The sequence below is a fragment of the Balaenoptera musculus genome, chromosome 1 (genome assembly GCF_009873245.2).
Source record: "Balaenoptera musculus isolate JJ_BM4_2016_0621 chromosome 1, mBalMus1.pri.v3, whole genome shotgun sequence".
Classification (NCBI taxonomy): Eukaryota; Metazoa; Chordata; class Mammalia; order Artiodactyla; family Balaenopteridae; genus Balaenoptera; species Balaenoptera musculus.
The window spans coordinates 183,138,139-183,158,953 of NC_045785.1; the positions used below are offsets into that span (position 1 = coordinate 183,138,139).

A 20,815-nucleotide genomic window follows, 5' to 3' on the forward strand; every position below is an offset into this window, starting at 1 on the left:
TCCAGACGCGCAGGCTCAGTAGTTGTGGCTCACGGGCCCAGTTGCTCCGCAGCATGTGGGATCTTCCCAGACCAGGGCTCGAACCCGTGTCCCCTGCACTGGCAGGCAGATTCTCAACCACTGCGCCACCAGGGAAGCCCTAATACATTTTTTAAATTTATTTTTTAAATAAATCAACTGAATCAGCAAAGTGGCGTTAACATAAAACTATATATTGCAATGCAACATTCACATAACTCAACATAATTTGATGAGCAGCCCACATCAGATGTAAAATAAATTTATGTTTATCCAGCCGAAAGGAAAACGGAGAAAATAGATATTTAACATTTCTTTCAAAAGGAGCACTGACCATTTCTTCCATTTTTAATCATTTACTTTTCTCCTAATATTCACTGATTCAACAATAATCCAGGTGCCAACGTGCATGCAGCACAGTGGATATAAAACAGAAGAATCACCATCTGAGTCGGGCTGTGTGGGTCTCTGGTTCTGATGATAGCTACGAGGAATATTTATTGAAAAAAAAAAAAAAAAAGGACTTTTTCCAGAGAGAAGAAATTTTTATTTCATTTAGTAATTCACTTTGTTTTTAATTTATGAAAATTAAAAAGGAAAATAAATACAATATTGCTGTATAAATTTGATAGTCTATTAAAACTTTTTACATCATGTTAACTTTTTGTTTCATGTGCATGTCAAATTCATCAAACCATACAGGAATAATGTACAGAAATTTCACTGACAATATGCAATAAAAATTATTCAACGTGGTATAACAAATCATTTTTGAGAATTACTTTTATCATGTTTTCTAATAATGTCCATGAGATTAGCCCCCGTAACCAGATCATTCTGCGTATGTTTATCCTTCTGCTGTTCCTTTCTCTTCTGGTCATGAAGGTAAGGGGAATTTAACAGCTGTGGGGGGAGAAGGGACCCTGTGGGTTTCACTCGTTTTGCAATATCCCAGAAGAGTCTTTTCGAGTTGTTATTGATGAAAGTAATCGCCGTTCCATTTTGACCTAATCTCCCCACTCTTCCAACCTGAAATGAGATGCAAAGGACGTTTTCAAAATGTTCACATAGAATCTTAATGTCTCTTGAAAGAAAATGAAGACTAGTATTCACAGAAGCTTCACTAAGGTGAACATTTGTTCAGAGAGCATTTTTTGAGTTCGCCTCAATATACTTGTGAAATCAATTTAGTGGGCTGCCACTAGCATAGTGTTAAAGAAACAACCCAAATAAGAAAATAAAAATAATAAAAGTGAGTATTGTTTGTGAAACTTGTGTTTCAGTTATGCACGTGTGTGCATATGTGTGTGTGTGTGTGTGCATGTTTGTATGTATGTGTAGGGGGTAATGAGACAAAGATATTTCTTATTGTGGGTGGGTTAAGGTAGAAACTTTTTGAAAGCTATTGCATTAAGAGCAAAAGGACTGTATCTCCTTTATAGTACTTAAGTGCCTTGAAATGTGAGACTGAAGCAAGTCCATTTTTGCATAAAGTTATTTCTCATTTTGACAGAGTAAACAGACACAAATTTGTGGAGACCCGTGAGAAGGAACAAAACGTGTCTCCAAATATACTGAGAAACTCTTCAGAAGGGAGGGAAATACACAATCATGGTCAATTTCTGCTCCTTAATTGAAATGTAGAACTTAAAGTATACTCAGATTATCTAAATGAATAGATAGTTACTGCCAACATACAGAACATTTTTAACGTTGTAAAAGAAGAAACCTCTAAAAAAGCTGAAAGGGATGGCCTGCAGAGAATGAGACTGGGGAGAAATAAGGTGGAGATGCTGTTTTTCAGTATGTTTTTGTTTCTACCTGATTTATTTACCTTACTGAGTTGTTTCAATAAAACTAAAAATTAATAGCTGCAACTCACAGAATGGGAGAAAATATCTGCAAATCATGTTTCTGATAAGGGTCTCTAGAACATATTAAGAACTTTACAACTCAAAAGGACAACCCAATTTAAAAGCAAAGGATGTAAGCAGACATTCCTCCAAAGGTATACAAATGGCCAATGAGTACATGAAATGATGTGCAACATCATTAGTCATTAAGGAAAGGTAAATCAAAAACACTTCAGGGCTTCCCTGGTGGTGCAGTGGTTGAGAATCTGCCTGCTAATGCAGGGGACACAGGTTCGAGCCCCGGTCTGGGAAGATCCCACATGCCGCGGAGCAACTGGGCCCGTGAACCACAATTACTGAGCCTGCGCGTCTGGAGCCTGTGCTCCGCAACAAGAGAGGCCACGATGATGAGAGGCCCGCGCACTGCGATGAAGAGTGGCCCCCACTTGCCGCAACTAGAGAAAGCCCTCGCACAGAAACGAAGACCTAACATAGCAATCAATCAATGAATGAATCAATAAATAAATCTTTAAAAAAAAAAAAAAACACTTCATATCCATGAAGCTGGCTATAATAAAAAAAAAGATAATGTAAATGATGAGGATGTGGAGAAAATGGAACCCTTATACTTTACTGGGGGGAACGTAAACTATGAAGCTACATGGAAAAACAGTCTGGTGGTTCCCCAAGATGTTCAACATGGACCCAGCAATTCCATTCCTACGTGTATGTCCAACAGAACTGAAAACATATGTCCACACAAAAACATGGCCCTGGGTGTTCACAGCATTACTCATAGTAGTCAGAAAGTGGAAACCACCTAAAAGTCTAGCAACCAATGAATGGATGGACAAATATGGTGTATCCTTACAAGGGGATATTATCTGTCAATAAGATACTACAACAACGTGTGGACCTTGAAAACATTACGCTAAGTGAAAGAAGCAAGTCACAAAAGACCGCATACTGTATGATTCCATTTACATGAAATGTCCAGAAGACATAGATCTACTGAGAGTACAGTTGTGGTTGCCTGAGAATGAGGGTGTGTGCACGTGTGATGAGGAACTGGGGTGACGGCTGGGGGGCAAGGGGTTTCTTTCGGGGGCAATGAAAATTTTCTAAAATCAATTACACAGGTGGCTGCACCACCCTATGAATATACTAAAAACCAATGAATTGTACACTTTAAATTGGCAAATTGTACAGCATGTGGATTACACCTGAGATGTAATTTATACTAGATATGTTATATTGAGATAAAAAGCAGTTAAAAATTAACTGCAACGGTCTCCAAATTCTAAAAGATAGCTAGGAAGTTCCCTGGCGGTCCAGTGGTTAGGACTTGGCGCTTTCACTGCTGTGGGCCTGGGTTCAATCCCTGGTTGGGGAACTAAGATCCCACAAGCCACGCAGCCCGGCCAAAGATAGCTGATGTTAACGATACAAAATTATTTCTCCAGAAGCTTACCACCCCTGAAATTAAACATCAGACACGTGGGAATACTGACTATAATTTTAAATACCCATATCATTTAACCCAGCAGTTCTCCCACTAGGAATTTCTCTTACAGATGTACTTGCAGGAGAGGCCCAGGGCGCTGTGTATACACAGGTATTCACTGCAGCATTATTTAATAACAAAACACTGGAAACATCTGATTGTCCAGCAGTGAAGGACTTGTTAAATAAACTACAGGACATCCATATAATACATTCCCATGCAGCCACGAAAATAGAACAAGCCAGACTCAACAAGTAAAAACATTTAAAGAGCTTAGAAAGGAAAAGAGAGCGAGCGAGGAGGGAGAGAGAGAGCAGACTGCTAGATTATTAAGTCTTACGAAAAATAAAGCAACAACTCAGTAAGGGCGCTACAGGCATTTCAGTGGGCGACCCCAGTAAATGTGACATTCAGAGGTGATTCTAAGAACATCAGAGAAAGGCTTTACTTGAAGAGTCTGTAAGTGATGCCAGAGAAGGAAGACAGGTAGCGGTCAGTGAGATAACGTGGCGCTCAGAGAGGCTTTATTTCTGCGAGAAAGAAGAGCTGCTGTTATCTCTGGCAGCAAAGGAAAGGAACCAAACTCTGAAAGGTGAAAGTCTAGAGCGAATAAGGGTATGAAGAGGAGACGAAGACATGATTCCTAAAAAAACAAACACTTCAGCGGATCGATTTTATTTTGGCCAGATGCAGCAACTTAAAACAACCTTTTTAAACAAAGCCCTCTTTTTCTGCTTATAAAAGCCATTTAATATGCTCACTGAAGAAAACAAAAAATATAAAGAAAATTAAACTACACCAAAAGCTAATCACTTAAATTTTTTTAATAAACATTTTAGTTTTTTTTTTTTTAAAGGAATTCCTTTATTTTTATTTATTTTTATTCATTTTTATTTATGGCTGTGTTGGGTCTTCGTTTCTGTGCGAAGGCTTTCTCTAGTTGCGGCAAGCGGGGGCCACTCTTCATCGCAGTGCGCGTGGGCCTCTCACTATCGCGGCCTCTCTTGTTGCGGAGCACAGGCTCCAGACGCGCAGGCTCAGTAGTTGTGGCTCACGGGCCTAGTTGCTTCGCGGCATGTGGGATCTTCCCAGACCAGGGCTCGAACCCGTGTCCCCTGCATTGGCAGGCGGATTCTCAACCACTGCGCCACCAGGGAAGCCCCATTTTAGTTTTTTATTTCCAACTAATTTTTAATGCATTCTAGGCATCCATATAGTTTTGAAAAACGTAATTTAGTTTATATATTTTAAAAGCAAAAGCACATGCAGTTTTACGTCGTGCTTTAACTTACCATTATAACGACAATGCCTTGCATAAGAAAATTCATGAGCAAAACGGTGGTAACACGTAAAATCTCTTTACCTGATGCACGTACTCATCCATGCTGGAAGGCATGTCGAAATTGACAACCAGCTTGACGCTGACCAGGTCCAGGCCTCTTCCTAGGACCCCCGTGCTCACGACGACTTCATAGTCTCCTTCAAGTAAACCCTTTCCGAAACAGCAACAAAATTCATTATTGAGGATTTATCTTGAGTGGTTTTCCGTCATTCAGATTATCCTTTCTTTTCTCAACACTTTCTTCAACACTGTTGTTGCAATACCTTCGCAGTAAGTAGAGGTCTTAGTACACCTGAGAGACATATGTAGCTTAAAGGCCTTCCGACCCCAACGCAGAATTTTTTCTATTAATTTATTCAGGCAAACCTTTTCCAAAGGTGAACTACTCTATGCCTCAGTCCAAAGTGATCTGATTTCAGAAATGGCAGATTCTGAATGATTAATCTATTTAGTAGACAATCCCTAGGGGACAGGCTTATTGCTCCCAAAACACAGAAGCCCGAGTAAGAGGAACAATTAACTTCACACCGCTGCTTGCCTGAAGTTCTCAGGGTCATTTAAAAAAAAAGGTCTGCTTTAAAAAGCAGCAGGTAATATGGTATCTCTTGAAAATGAGGCAAAACAGATTTAAAGGAAAGAGAAGAAAACAGAACGCTGGGTGTCACCTTCAGTATGTTTTTCCTTTCCGGCTGTGACTTTTCCGAGTGCACAGAGGTGCTTTTCAGACCTGTGATTTTCTGAACGGCCTCACTCAACAGATCTGCTCCTAGTTTGCAGTCCACAAATACTAACACTGGAGGCTTAAAGAGTTTCTTATCCTGAAACATTAAAAACACATATTTAAAATTATTCCTATAACGTAATTTACAATGGGACGTTTTTCTGAGAGCATTAGTATAAGCTGGTTATCAATGGGTTTACCAACACTGCTAAGAAGGAAAAAAGGCACATTCTGTTAAAATGAGTGTTTTCTTTAAAATATGCACAAACAGAAGGCAAACAGCGTACGTCCTTCACACTTCTGCATCACCTCATTAAAACTGCAGAAATGATTTGAAGTGCAATTTAAAATTTCCAAAATTGTTCGTAAGTCAAAATAAACCATATTTAACTTAATACTGTATTTTTAACAACTACGCTTGTACCTACCACCCACTTAACAAATTTCTCCTTAAACCAGTTACTGTTAAAAAAATTCTATTTCTCAAGGACAGAACAGTCAAGAAAGAACTTGTCTTTACCTTACATATAAAACTACTAAAAATTTTTGAAACAAAAAAAATATTCTTTGGGAATAACCTTGATATTTAAATATCTTTCTATAATAATGGGAAAAACACCAACCTTGCGTCTATACTGCATGTTTTCACAAATAAAAATTTATTTGAACCCTACAGAATTCTGAAGTAAGCAAAGCAATTTATTATTAAACATCTACAGCAGGTTCCCCTGAAGCTGCATCTAAAAAGCACTCTCTCAAGAACTGTGGAGATGGCTTCTCTGGTGGCCCAGTGGTTAAGAATCCACCTGCCAAGGCAGGGGACACGGGTTCGAGCCCTGGTCCGGGAAGATCCCACATGCCGCAGAGCAACTAAGCCCATGCGCCACAACTACTGAGCCTGCACTCTAGAGCCTGCGAGCCACAACTACTGAGCCCGCGTGCCACAACTACTGAAGCCCATGCACCTAGGGCCCGTGCTCCAACAAGAGAAGCCACCGCAATGAGAAGCTCGCGCACCGCAACAAAGAGTAGCCCCTGCTCGCCGCAACTAGAGAAAGCCTGCGCACAGCAACGAAGACCCAATGCAGCCAAAAATCAATAAATAAAATAATAAATAAATTTATTAAAAAAAAAAAAAAAAAGAACTGTGGAGACTTCCCTGGCGGTCCAGTGGTTAGGACTCCACGCTTTCACTGCGGAAGGCCCGGGTTCAATCCCTGGTCGGGGAACTAAGATCCCACAAGCCGTGTGGCCAAAAAAACCAAAAAAACAAAAAGCTGTGAAAAATGCAAGTGCAATCTACAAAGCAGGGCTGCCGGCTTTACCACTCACATTCAAGATTTCAAACAGTTTCTTCTTTTTGGCTGGTTCTTCCACCCACAACACAATCTGGCGCACGTTGGAGCAGGGCAGGTTCTTCTCCCCGGCGATGATTCTCACGGGGTCGCGCAGAAGCTGGCTTGCGAGCTGCTCTATGCTGGTTGGAATCGTGGCTGAAGCCAAAAGGGTCTGACAGTCATGAGGCACGTTTTCCAAAACATCAAGCACTTGCTGTTGAAAGCCCATCTTTAACATGGTATCAGCCTAAACAAAATCACTGTAAAGTTAGTCCTACATGAAAACTCAGGGCCACCCTAGAAAAAAAACGGATACAATTAAGAACGTAAAAAATTTAAAACTCTTTACACGGAAAAATACACCACAATGTCAAAAGCCAAAGGATTAACTGGGAAAAAAATGTATTTATATAAAACTACATATTGTGTAACTATGTTTATAATGATATACAAAGATTTTTATTATGGCATTAGTAATAGTGGCCAAAAAACCCCACCATATACAGCCTAAATATCCAACAGGAGACTTGGTAAGTAAATTATGGTAGATCCATACCATATAACACGGTGCTACCATGAAAAATGACCAGAAAGCTCTTTATCCCTGCTAGGAGGAAAGAAGCAAAATAGAGAACACTATGTATAACATGAGACCATTTGTGTGTATACTCAGGAAAGTTAATTGCTAACTCTGGGGAGAAGACTTGTGAGCTGGGGGGAACAATTTTATTCTTCATTTTATAGCTTTTTGCAAAGTTTGATCTTTTTTTTTGGCCACACCGTGCAGCACGTGGGATCCCAGTTCCCCAACCAGGGATTGAACCTGCGCCCCCTGCATTTGAAGCACAGAGTCTTAACCACTGGACCACCAGGGAAGTTCCTGGATTTTTTTTTTTTTAACCATGAACATATATTTATAATAAAATATGGTTTCAAATAAACAAAAAAAATTTAATCTGGGGGTTTTCACTTCTGCATATACCTCTGCATTGCTGGTTTTTAAAAACAATGAGGGACTTCCCTGGTGGTCCAGTGGTTAAGAATCCGCCTTCCAATGCAGGGAACGAGGGTTCAATCCCTGCTCTGGGAACTAAGATCCCAAATGCCGCGGGGGCCTGTGTGCCGCAACTACTGAGTCCGTGAACCACAACTACAGAGCCCACGTGCTCTGGAGCCTGTGTGCCACAACTAGAGAGAAGCCTGTGCGCTACAACAAAAGATCCCGCGTGCCGCAACTAAGACCCAACGCAGCCAAAAATAAATAAACATTAAAAAAAATAAAAACAATAAATGTATTGCTGAGAAAAACAGAAAAAAATTTTTTTAAGTTTTTAATTTTAAAATAAAGAAAAGTTCAGGCTATCTTGATTTTCAAATATAATCTGGGTGTCTATAATTTTGGAAAATAAGACATTGAATTGTTTTAGTGTCCACTAATGTGCTATCAGTTAGACTGAAGCTTGATCACTTGTTTTAATATTATTCACTCTATGACATTTAAAAAATATGAAATTATCATGATGGTCTGGGTTTGATCCTGGCTCTACCTAAGACCTCAAGCAAGTTAATGAAGAACTTTAAGCCTTAGTTTTTTCCCTTTATAAATGGAAATGATAATAGTAACTACCTCCTGGGGCTGTAATGAGAATTAATGAGATAAAGTATATAAAGTACCAGCATGGCCCTTCTCAGTGTTTCAATTAACTGGCAGACAGAGAGAACACACACCCACAGTGTGTCTGCAAACATCCCCACCTTCCTCAGTAATCCCACTAAGTCCCATTCATCTCAGTAGATGGCCTTGCTTCTCCTGGTTCAGAAAAAATAAGACCATGAGAAATAAATTCCTTCAGTTTCTCTTCTCACCCAAACTTCCTGGAAGAGTCCTCCAGCCCTGCGGTCTCCCTCCTCCGCCTCCCCGCCCTCCCCCCACTGTCCGGTCCAGGGCTCACCTCCGTCCCCCTCACCGGCTCCTTCAGTTCATCAATCACTCCCCAGGTGCCACATTCAACCGCCATTTTTAAGTCTTCGTCTAACTCTTTTTAAGATGCAATTATTATTACTATTTATTAAATACTAGAAGTAATAACATGCTCACTGTAGAAAACCTGGTAAACAAAACAAAGTAGAGAAAACTAAACTCACCCATCATCCCACTACCCAGACACCACCACTGCTTCACTTACTTTCCATTTCCTAACTATGTTTGGAAACCCTCCTCCCCCTTCCTACAGCCACTACCCTGGCTCAAGCCCTCCCCTCCCTCCTGGGAACCAGCCTTCTTGCTTAAAGGCTATTCTCCACGTGGAGAATATGAGTCTGATTATAATACACTCAGGCTTAAAATCCTTTAAAGTTTCCCAGTGTCTACAGAACAATGTCTGAATTCTCAAGGCCAGGAGAAAATGAAAAAGAAATACAATGACTATGGTTATTTATGGTTATTTCAATGGGAATATGGGTGTTTTTCCTCCTGTTTCTAACTTCTCTTTAATGTACGTGGATTACTCATAGAATACAGTTGTTATTCAAACTGCAGAATGGGCCATGAATAGCATTTTTTAAAACCACAAAATAGGATAGAATAAAAAATATGAGAACAGAGAAATCACATGTCACAAGGGTAAGTATTGTTTCATGAAAGTTCTGTTTCGTTTACACACACACACACACACACATCACACACACACACGCCCCTACCTAAACAGTATTCATGACTGGTTCCCGTCTAAACTGTATTTTTTGAAAGCCATTATCAATCAGACCTTGGGAAAATCTTACTCTTTCTACACCTCAGTTTCCACTTATAAATCTATTTCCTACCTACCTTAGAGGGATGTTAACAGATTAAAATATGGGGGAACATGTACTTTTAAAAATCTCTTAGAATTACAAGCACTACTTAAATTTAAGGTGATTCGAATATTAGAGCCACTCACAATTAACACAAGGCTACTCTGAAAATCTCAGAGTCCCCGGGGGGAGACAGCACTTGGATACAGAGTAAGCATTAATAAGGTAAGAGGTGAACGTAGGTGTCCCCTAAATAAACAGCAAACTTGGCCTAATTTTCTGGGAACTGCTCTTGGTGTTGCCTGCATTTCATCGTTGCTCGCGATGTCCTTAATCCCAGACAATCCGACTTCCATCTCTGCCACCAGAACTTCACTCCTGAGGGTCCCCAGGCTAAACATTCACTCCACTCAGCAAACCTTAACTCGTAGCCAACGGTGGCAGACAGTCCCCATTCGATGGGCATTTACTGGACGCTGGGCACCTTTCAAGGGAGCATGGTGGGAGGTGGGCACCATCGTGACCCCGCTTTACAGATGTGGAAACTGAGGCACATGACACAGTGCCCTATGACGTGGTGGAGCTGGGGTGTGGACCGGGGACCACTGGCTCCAAACCTACGTCATGAACACCAAGCTCAATGCTGTGTGCTCGACGGTGAGGACGTGGGAGGAGACCCTACCTTTCCAGAATTGATGGTCCAGAAGGGAAACTTACTATATTCATATCCTTGAAACACGATACAGTTAAATGACAGCACGGCACATCCTGACCAGCCCTCCCTCAAACCCTGGTCTTCCTTCCCTCCCTGGCTCTCCCTTTTCAGACAATTTCTGTACGTCAATGAGCCCGTGGGCTGCGTCCCAGGCCCCCTCCATCTCAACCCACGCTCTCTCTCCAGGAAGCTCAACAAGTTCCAGGGCTCTGAGCACCACGGACACATCAAAGACGCCCCAAACCTCATTCGGGGCCGTAACCGCCTCCCTGGACTCAAGTGGTGGAGACTCACTGCCCACTCCGTGGCCCCAGCTGGACCTCAAGGCCCCTGGAACTTAACATGTTCAAAACAGACCGTCTCTCCCACCGCCAGACCCAGTCCTACTCCAGCACGCATCTTGGAGACGGCACCGTCCGGCACCTCCGTTTCGTCTCTCATCATCACCACCCCACCTCCGATCCATCAACAGCCCCGCAGACTCCGCTGACGTCTGTGCGGACCCCTGACTCCCGCCTCGGCCGACCAGAACCCGCTCACCTCAGGCAACCAGACAGATGCCCGAGAACGCGTCACGTCACAGGTGCTGCTCCTCGGCCCAAGCCCTCCCGAGCCCCCCCATCACGCCAGCATGGCGCCCATCACGCTCAGGATGGCGCCCGGCCCGGCCCGGCCTCCGGCCTCCCCTCGCCCCCCCTGCAACCCCGTCTCCCTCCCCGGGACCTGCCCACTCGCCACTTGTCCTCACCTGTCCTCCTGTGGCCGGCGGCCCTTCTCCCGCTTGGAGCCCTTCCGCCAGATGGATCTCTGCGTGGTAGCTCCTGCTCCTCAGCGCTCAGCCTAGAGGGCACCCCAGAGGGCTCCCCCCGCCTGAGGGGCCCCCCCTCCTCGGGCGCCTCTGTCCTGTCACCTTGTGTACACGCCTGTGTCACAGCTCACCTCGCTTTCCATCACATCCTCACAACCAAGAACAGAGGCTAGCACGAGAAAAGCCCTAAAATGGATTTGATAGATAGATAAGCATTCATTATTCTCAGCACGGAATAAGCACTGACTGTACGTCAGGCAGTTAGGATGGTCCGTATGCCCCAAGCCTCCCTAAAGGTAAGCAGTGCAAATATTCCCGGACTCCACCCCAGACCCACGGAACCAGAACATCCAAGCACGAGGTCTGGTTCTCCATCTCAGCCACTGGGGACACGGCAAACAGAGCGCCTGGTCACTGGGGTGGAGCAGGGAACGCACTGCAGGAGAAGGACGGTCTGCACACGGGTCCCCGGAGCAGAGGCGAGGGGGCCTGAGGTCTGCGGGGCGGCTCCAGAGGGAAGGTTCTGAGTCACGGACACGGAATAAAGGAAGAGCAGGCGGATGGGATGGGAGAGAGTCCTCGGGACACGGGTGACGCGGAGGGTGACAGCAGATTTTCCTAATCCTAAAGGATTGTTTTAGACTTCCGGCCTGACCATCCCTGTGTCCGGCCCCCTCCCCCCGCCCCCCAACACTGGCCCCTCTTCCCAGGGACGTCATTTGTTCCCAGTTCCCTCTGGGCTCTCGACCACCTCTCTGTTCACTGACTTGTCTTCAGCTGCACAAGGCAGAGCCTCAGCACACTGCACGTCTCTCTCAACTTCCTCCTTAGAGAAGCCAGCACATCCCGTGGACTCTCACGCGTGGTCTGGTACCTGCCCCTTCACCAGCACCCACATGGAATTCAACATCTCCAAAACCAACTCGAGTGTGACCACCAGGCCCCAGCCCGTCCCCGTGGGCCCTAAATCAAGGCGCGTCTCCACCCACCTTCGTCCTCCCGCGTGTCCAGTCATCACATGTCCCGTAAGTGATTCACTGTGACCCTCAGGCGAACCCCGACGCCTGCCTCCACCCCGTCCCCGACCCTCCCCCCTCGTCTGGGCTGCTGGCTGGCTTTCTTCTTCCTCCTCTAACTCCCCCGCATGGAACAGCAGACCCCGTAAACCACCACTGCCCACGTGGCACACCCGCCCTGTGATCTAAGCCTCACCGCCCCCAGGTCACAGCCAAACTCCCCTGCGTCCTCCCTTCCGGGTCCTCTGCAACCCGCCCCGCCAGCCACCGGCTTCACCTCCTGCTACTTCTCACGCGGGACCCCCAGGCCGGCCCGTCTCTCCCGCCGGCCCCGCGCACGTGCACTGCCCGACCCGACCGAGGCTGCTCGCCTCAGTCTCTTCACCTGGGACACCGGACGCACCCTCTGACCTTCTAAATCCTTTTCCCTCTTCCGAGGCCCAGGTCAAGTCCCATGGCCTCTGAGAAGCCAACGTACTGACCCTCTCGTTTCTCCTCCTGAACCCTGAGCACATCACCCGGTCCTACTGACAGCTTGCATCGGGGGAAGGCAAACCTCGGCTCTCGGGACAAATTCAGACCTTCGCCTGCTTCTGTGAACAGGGCACCTTGTAGGCTTGGAGGGTGTCTAAAGCTTCTTTGTGACGCCACCCATCTCACCCAGGGCTCGTCCCCTGCACCCAGAGAGCACCTCTGTGCCGACTTCAGTTTCAGTATGTGACCGATTACGCTGCTGCCCAGCTCCTCTGCCCTGACCACACAGGAGCCACGTCCCCAGACACCGAGGAGCTGGGCATCGGGGCGCTTCTGCCGGACAAGACCCCTCCTGCACCACCACCTTGAGCGCAGCCCTGGGGTGCCCCAGAAACCTTGTTAACGTAAGAAAACGAAAATGCTCTGAAGAGAAGGGGGCATGAATAAATTCTCTACAAGGACCATCCTCAGGCTCGTAAGACGGGGAGGGGAAACCTAAGGACAAGGGCTTATCCACAGGGGAAACCCAGCCACACGTTCAGGGTGGCAGTAAGGATGACACTCCAACGCCACAGAGCAGGTCCCCCAAAGGCCGGGCCAGGACTAAACGCTGACTTAGCAGCACTTTCTAAAGGACTGGATATTATTGTGCATTTATACGGGACTTTTCAGTGGGAGACGTTTTCACAACCACTACTCTTCCTTGCCACGACTCTGGAAAATGAAATGACTTGCCCAAGGTCTCACAGCAGGCGCAGTAAAGGCTCAAACCCCCGTCTTCTGGGTCTTGGCTGTGTGGCGGCCACACCCTCTGCTGTCCCGAGGCTACTCCCTGGCGCCACAGACGCAGGCCAGGTTGCTGTCACTGGTCAGCGCTGATCACTGCTGGGTAACCCCAGGCCTCTGCCCCGTCACAGCCAGAGGGACGAGCATGCAGGCAGGACGGCCGTGCCCCGTCTGGCTGGCACGTGATGGGTCATCATCAAATAATAACACATTTACTTCTTATTAAGCAAGCCCAAAGTATAAAAATGCCTATTTGCTCTATGCAACACAGAAAATCACAACCACAGACACCTGTGTCCACATAGAAAAAAATAAAAAAGCTCCTCCAACTAAGCATCATTAGCTACTTCCAAACTTCCCACTGAGAGTTATTTGCCACTGATTTCTTTCTTTTTTTTGTAGACAAATGACACCCAGCATGTTTTAAAAAACTTAACACTTGAGAATACAGTATACCTGTTAAGTTTACATTTCCAATCGATTAGGACAAGACAGTGGTGGTTTAATTTTAGTTTAGCTGCAGTGCTACACAGGAACCAGCTTAAGAACCACTACTGCCAATTAAACAAAAATCCCTGAATTGTTTTCTTTTGGGAGAGAAAATGCCTGAATACACAATGCAATTATATAACTATAATGCGCTTTTCCCAGATTATATAAAACTCTGTTTTTAAACACCACTACTTACTTCATCCACTACTACAATTTTTATACCGCCAAGTTCTACAGCGCTCTGCTTTATTATATCCAGAAGTCGCCCAGGAGTTGCTATGATAACCTGAACAAAAGAGGAAAGGCAAATTAGAAAGTTCGATCACGTTCGTTCACTCACGTCTTCCTTCATTCTACACTTACTGAGTGGCCAAAGCATGCCAGACTCTGGTATAAGCGCTCGGAACTCGATGATGAGTAAGTCAGACTTGGTCTCTGCTCTCGTGAAAGTCATGACACTAAGGAAGAAAGGGAGCAAACACGTGCTCACGAGGATCAGGACAGGACGTGATAAATGGAGGGACGTACTCAGTGCTGCTAAAACACAAGCCAACACCCACAGGAGTAGTGGGAGTGAGCAAGACGGGCAGGTCCAGGGAGAGGGAAGGGCATCGTGACCGCTGAGGCTCGGAGGCAGGGAGGCTGACGTGGGTGGAGGGGGGAGAAGGCGGCTGAGGCCTGAGAACCTGGCAGGGGCCACGCCGGGAGGGCCTTACGAGCACGCCCACCGCTATTTGGCTCCGTGAACAAGTGCAAATCCCTTGCCCTCTCTGGGCCTGCTATTTCACTTTTAAATTACGAGGCTGGGTACAACGAACTCTAAGGTCACTCAAGGGTCTCAAAAGTTTTATAATATATTAGCTGAAGTTGTGGTTAAAAGTAGGGACTCTTTAGTCAAACTTCAGCAGGAATCGTGGCTCCAGCATTTAATAATGGTGTGAGTCTCTGTTCTCCCGTCGTAAGATGGAAACGCTAAAAACTATCGTGAGGATTAAATGAGACAGTGCCGGGATAACTCTGGTGGAGTTACAAATGACCTCCTATGTTCAGTTGTACCCACTTTTCCGGTCCACACCCGCACAGTGGTAACATTGCCGCGGATGATAAAAGGTCTGTATCCCCAGAACACAGGGTTTGGCGTGGGTACTTCAGACATCCACAAATATCAAGTCAATTTTAATTACTTTGACTTGAGTTCACTCCTTCTCTTCCATTTTCCACTCTGATGGTTTGGAAGTTATCAACTCTTTTTTCATTCTTTGAGTGCTTCGCCTTGAATGTCAACAAATTTATAACTTAATATAAAGTGAATCGACACTTTTAGCTTGTTCTTGAAAGATCTAGGGCGATGCTTTACCGCGATCGCATCTCGCCTGTCCTTACACGCTGTGGGAAGGTATTCACCCCATTTTTTGGAAACCACGGCTTGTTCCTGGTCACTGTTCGCTCGGCCTGTGTTTGTTTAGCTTCGCCCACACACGTACTGCCGACTTTGCACCAGCTTCCTTCCACCGTCCCCCCCACCTTCCTCTCTGGAATCTTCTTTATCTGCAGAAAGGCTTCCTCCAGAAGTTCCTTTAGATGGTCCACTGGCGATACACTCGCTCGGTTTTGTTTATCTGAGTAGGTCTTCGTCTTGTCCTTACTCTTGAAAGACACCTCTGCCGAGCACACAGACGCTTCGGTTGCTTTTCCTCCCAAAGGGCAGGAGTCTGTGAGGCCTGGCCCAGGTGGCAGGGGGAGAGGCAGCTGGGCAAGGAGGGGTGAGGCCGTGCAGGGCAGAGTCCAGGGAGGAAGGCATCGCTGTGAGGGAGGGACACTGGCGACATGCCGGGGGATGGGGCAGATAAATAACTACGTAAAGGATAAGGGATGGCAGGTTTCTCATCGTCAGAGTTACCAACATGGAAACAGAAAACGTAAAAGGAACCTTGTGATGAATGACAACTGGAAGTATCAACATGAACTCATGGTCTCGGGTAGGCTGAGGTCCCAGAAGCAATGACAGTTCAACAGCAAGGAGCCCCGGTACAGCCCAGGTCTCAGTTTCTGAATACTAGTCTCCACACCAAAGGAGCCAGGGCTCCGTGGAGAGAGTTCCAGGGCTGAGGCCAGGAAAGAACGAGGTAAGTACGGAACATCTTCTTTAGATGGAAAGTAAGAAAGTAGTCAAAGAATGACAAGGATATGATAAAAGGACACAGAAACCGACTGGAAGGTGCTTCCACTGGTCAAACAGATTATAACCCTGTAAAAAAATCAGGGAACCATGAGTCCGTACTGATATAAAAAAGTAAGTAAGTGGAAAGTTTGGTGAAGCTCAATAAATTCACAACCTGAGAGTACTCCCCTTAAAATACTTATTCAACACAAAGAGTACACACAAACTCTACAGTTTTAACTCGACAGATAAAAGCACCAGTAAAAGGACAAATTGAAACTGTGTGCCATCTAAAAGGATATAATGAAAAGAAAAGCATCTCTTCTGTGATGTTCTGTTAAAGAACTAAATTCAAGACACGTAACTTGAATCTAATCAGTTGAGGGCTGTTCTTCCAAGTAAGCGGCTTATAATCCTTAAAAAGTGCCAAGGTCCTGAGAAAAAAGGAAAGATCGGTTCCAAACTGAAGACACTGAGAGAGACATGAGAGCTACAAGCAACGAAAGACTCTGAACTTGATGAAAAAAAGCTGATGGGACAACTAGTAAAACCTGAGTGGGGTCGGAGGCCGTGACACCAATGTTAGTGCATCCCAGCGGACCAGCGTGAATTTCCTGAGTCTATAACTGGATTGTGATGATGAAGGACAATGTCCCTGCTTGTAGGAATCACACTCTAAAGTGTATCAGCCACGATCCTGAGATAAGGCCCACCTTTCGGAGATTCATCTTCTCAACCGTGAAAGAGGGGGTACGCCACCCCACCTCCCAGAGCAAACGCAATGATTAAAGGTGGTCATGGCTGTGAGAACATCCGACAGCGTTGGGAAAACAAAAGGCACCTCCCTAACCTGTGCTCCTGTCCTTCCCCACAGAAAACGAACTTTAAAATTAAGGCTCACGTGGCAAGACTTTAAAGGCCACCTAAAATCACACTCTGAAGTTCCTCAGGGGGCAAAAACCCTTAGTTCCTGCATTGCTTAGGTCCTCTGCGAAGGCGTTCGGTCCAGGGAGCCCACCTGAACGCGCTGGCGCAAGCGATGGAGCTGCGGGGGGGCGGGCAGGCCCCCCACCAGGAGCGCGGTCCTCATGTGGGGCAGGCCGCTCATCAGTTCCTTGGCCTGGCGCTCTATCTGGACGGCCAGCTCCCGCGTGGGCGTGAGGACGAGCGCGGATGGCATCTTGCTCTGCAAAGACGTGAAACACACCAGCAATGAGCTCTGCTGCTGTGGACGCGAGCCTCGAGGCAGCCCCAGGAGCGCTTTCCTTTGAAAGTGGTCCCATCAGCCCACCGGCCTTCTGCTCAGCTGCAGAATTCTCCTCCAAAACCAGCATAAATTGCACCCATTTCTCAGATAACACAGACAGACAATGAGAGACCACAATCAGGACCAGGGAGAGGCGTCTGCCTCAATCAAGGCGGGAAAACTGAAGCTTGGCTTCCCATCGACTGAACCATGCGACCTCCAGCCAGCCTCCTAGGAAGAGAAACCTGCTGGTTGCCCTGAAGATCTGGGTGAAGCCTGGCATCCTACCCTCGATTTCCCCTCAGCACTCTTGTAGATTTACTTCTTTCTCTGTCCAGAGACCTTACTGGTATACTGGTATACAAATATTCTATTTTGGTCTTCCAGTGAGTTTCATCTATATTTTGAAAATCTAGTCTTTTATTTTTTTCTCACATTATCTTCTACTACGCTTTCGCGTTCCAAAATTTCCTCTATCTCTTTTCCCTTCGCCTACATTTCTCACTCCTTTCCCCCTTGCCATCTTCCAAACCTCACAAACTCTCTAGTACTTGGCAAATAATTACTCAAAACGTCTGTTAAACTAATTATGTGCAGGAGTGCTTATAAACCAACGAGTAAGGCAAGGTGGTATCATTTTAAGATGAAACGCAGATCATGCTTAGTGGTATATTTTGAAACTCTACAATAGTGTTCTGACTTTGGTATCAGGTTTTTCAAAACACAAAATCAAAGCAGGCTAGATTGACACAAAAATCACAGCTCACCTGGTCAGCAGGATTTTCGCCCCAAACCCAAAGCCTGTTCCTTGAATAGAAAATTTGTTAAAAAGACAACACTTTGTAAGGAAAGCAATTTTTTAGACCTTCAATGAAGACACTGGTTCAATACAATAAAATGTAGTCCCAGTGACTAAAGGTCTAAGTACTTGGTCTCAGTTTGCAATTTTAATGTAGTTGAAGATGACACTTGGTAAACACCTTGACTGTTCTTGAGGCTCCTACAGGCGAGCTCTACCTTACCTGAAACAGAGATCGCATGATGACGGGAAGCAGGAAGGCGGCCGTCTTCCCAGAGCCCGTGTCCGCGCTGGCCAGCACGTCTCGACCCAGAAGCCCCACGGGGACCATCTGCATCTGGATGGGGGTGGGGACCTCGTAGCCCGAGGTCTTCAGGTTGAGGTTTAAGGCCTCAGGGAAGCCGCAATGCTCAAAGTCAATGATGGGCCGGGGGACGCCTGGCCCTTGAACCACGATTCCCAGCTGCCGTCTGAGGTTTTCAATCTGGTCCTCCCGAAGGTTCGAGATGAAGGCGTGCTCGGTGTAGACGTACGAAGCAGGACGTGGAGCCACTGGCTCAGAACCCGCTTTCTGGGGACCGCCCGGCGCTAACTGCCCCTCCGCTCCCCTAACCTGCAGAAGGTGTTTCGCTTTACACTCCAGGCTACACACGTCTTCATCCGTCTCATTGCAGATGTACTCTCCGTACCGCCCGCATACCACGCACACCGGCTCCCCGGGCTCGGCCTGGCGCTGGGTTTTGGAGAAGGACTTCACCGGCTCTTCGAGGAGATCGGTGTCCTGTGCCCGCCGCTCGGGTCCAGCCAGACCCCCCTCAGGCACCTGGCTGGCAGGCCCAGGGAGAGGGCACGGCTGGGCGCCGTGATGCGCCACTAGTGCAGCTTCTTTGGTACCCGAGGCATCGGCTGGACCATCCCCGTCTGCACCCAGCTGGGGGTCTTCTGCCTCTGGTTTGACTTTCTTGGCTGCACAACTTCTACCATCATCGTTAGCATTCCGCTTGACTTTCAGGGATCTTGGAACGAACATCCTTCAATATTCTGTGAAAGAAATTATACACTGAGATTTATTCTACCCTCAATAAAGTCACAGATACAGAACCCTAAGTTCATCGTGTCCCCGGCTTTTGTCTCAAAAGAACAAAGAAGGCAGTGCTCCCATCAAGCTTCCCTTCCGCCCCCGCCCAAGTCCCCCGGGTGAAGACAGTCCTGTCTGCATACACTGCACACGGCTCCACACCACTGACCTCTGTCTGTGGACTGCCTTGCACTTTGACATACCAGACTTCACAGAAATTCTGGGGTAAACCCTTCTGTTACACGTTCACAAACGAAAACACAAAAAGAAAAAGGTCTACTTCACAACTGGAGTCTTTAAAACAAGGCACAAGCATCACTAGTAACACGTGTGCAGTAGTTACTAGGTTCCAAGGTCAGAGCTGAGCACGAAGTACACCCGCGTGTTCTGTTACGTTGTATCCTGCGTGCGTTCAGTTCTCACGGGGGACTCAGCACCTGGAGGCTGAGGGACTTGAAGCTCACACCTTCTCAGCGTGTGTAACCCTCCAACCACAGCGCTTCCCATTTACAACAAAACAGGTTTTCGCAAAATGACAGCGTTTGGTAAACAGGCTTTTAACCTAATCTGCTGCCAAATATGCTAAGAAACATTTTTCTCAAAACAAAAATTCTTAGGATACATTGCCAGATTCCATTTTTCCAGAAAAATTCCAACGAAATTGCAAGTGAAGGTCTAGAGTTACAACCTCAAGTCTCCGAAAAGGTCAAGGGGGTGGGGGAGGGGCGGCTGCACTCGAGAGGGAGGAGCTCGGAACGCAGGTCCTCGCGACGGAACAGAGGCGGAGCGGGCGGGGCTGCAGACGCGCGGCTCCCGTTCGCCCCAACGCCCCTCCCCTCCCCCTGGGCGTCGCCCCTCTCCCCCCGCGACGTCAGCCCCAAGGCATCGTCCCTCCCCCCGACGTCAACCCCCTCGTGCGTCGCCCCCCCCGCGGCTCCGCACGCAGAGGCGCGTGACGTCACGGCGCTGCCATGGGCACGAGGCCAGAAGGGGGGGTGACAGCGAGGGGGAGGGGACTGCGCAGGGCCCGTCCCGCCCCCGCGGCTCGGCGCCCGGGTCCCGCACGAGAGGAGTAGGACGGGAGGCAGGCCCGAGCCGCGGGGCCGGGGGCACGCTCACCCGCGCGGCTGCGGCTGCGTCCGCTCCCTCTCGGGGCGGCTCCCCCTTGAGGCGCTGGGCCGGGCTTCCGGCCGATGAGCCCGGGCCACGCGGCCACCCTGCAGCTGGGGGACCGTGCGGAGCGCAAGATCCACTTCTCCGGCTTTTGGGAAGCGCCGCGGCGCGCAGGGAAGGCGGGGCCGCCGCGGGAGGCGGGGCCCGATGGAGAGGCCGGAAGGGAGGGGCGGTTCCGCGCGTTTTCCATGCCCCCTTCCCGGCTTCCGGCCGGTTGTAAATCCCGGAGACTGGCTGGAGCGGGCGGGTTCCGTGGGGAGAGGCAGGCGTGGGGATCCTCTTGGAAAAATTCGCGTAATCGAGAGGGCGGGGCTGGAGGAAAAGAGTCAAGGCGCCGGGAAAGGGGCGGGGACGGGGGTGGGAGTGGGTGGTCGGCAAGCTTGGAGGCGGGGGTAGGGGGGGTGTTGCGGGGAGCGGGTGAGACCCCGTGGGCCTCAAACCCTGATCTGCTTCTAGTCGGCGAATAACTGGAATTAACGGAGCAGGTTTAGTGTGCACG

The 20,815-nt window shown here is 47.5% G+C and overlaps 1 protein-coding gene across 5 annotated transcripts; it reads right to left on the bottom strand.

The window, feature by feature from the left end:
* Positions 1-542: 542 nt before the first annotated feature.
* Positions 543-20,432, bottom strand: DDX59 (DEAD-box helicase 59). Of its 5 annotated transcripts, none has more exons than XM_036835380.1 (8): positions 19,313-19,857; positions 18,289-19,106; positions 17,039-17,206; positions 14,056-14,145; positions 6,771-7,022; positions 5,383-5,535; positions 4,739-4,867; positions 543-1,047 (listed from the first exon to the last, which is right to left on the bottom strand). In XM_036835380.1, exons 2-8 carry the CDS (start codon positions 19,093-19,095, stop codon positions 784-786), a joined length of 1,863 nt encoding a protein of 620 aa, XP_036691275.1. In that variant the 5' UTR covers positions 19,096-19,106; positions 19,313-19,857; the 3' UTR covers positions 543-783. The 5 variants fall into 5 exon arrangements, with proteins under 5 accessions (XP_036691275.1, XP_036691308.1, XP_036691285.1 ...); XM_036835390.1 differs by lacking the exon at positions 19,313-19,857 and adding an exon at positions 20,263-20,432 and having other exon boundaries at positions 548-1,047; XM_036835399.1 differs by having other exon boundaries at positions 548-1,047; positions 19,832-19,950.
* Between the last annotated feature and the right edge of the window lie 383 nt (positions 20,433-20,815).

Coding starts and splice junctions, on each gene's coding strand:
- DDX59 (XM_036835380.1), bottom strand. CDS start 19,095: ATGTTCGTTCCAAGATCCCTGAAAGTCAAGCGGAATGCTAACGATGAT. Junction 14,146..17,038: donor GCTTGCGCCAGCGCGTTCAG/GTGGGCTCCCTG, acceptor TCTTTTGTTCAG/GTTATCATAGCAACTCCTGG. Junction 5,536..6,770: donor AACTGTTTGAAATCTTGAAT/GTGAGTGGTAAA, acceptor TTAATGTTTCAG/GATAAGAAACTCTTTAAGCC.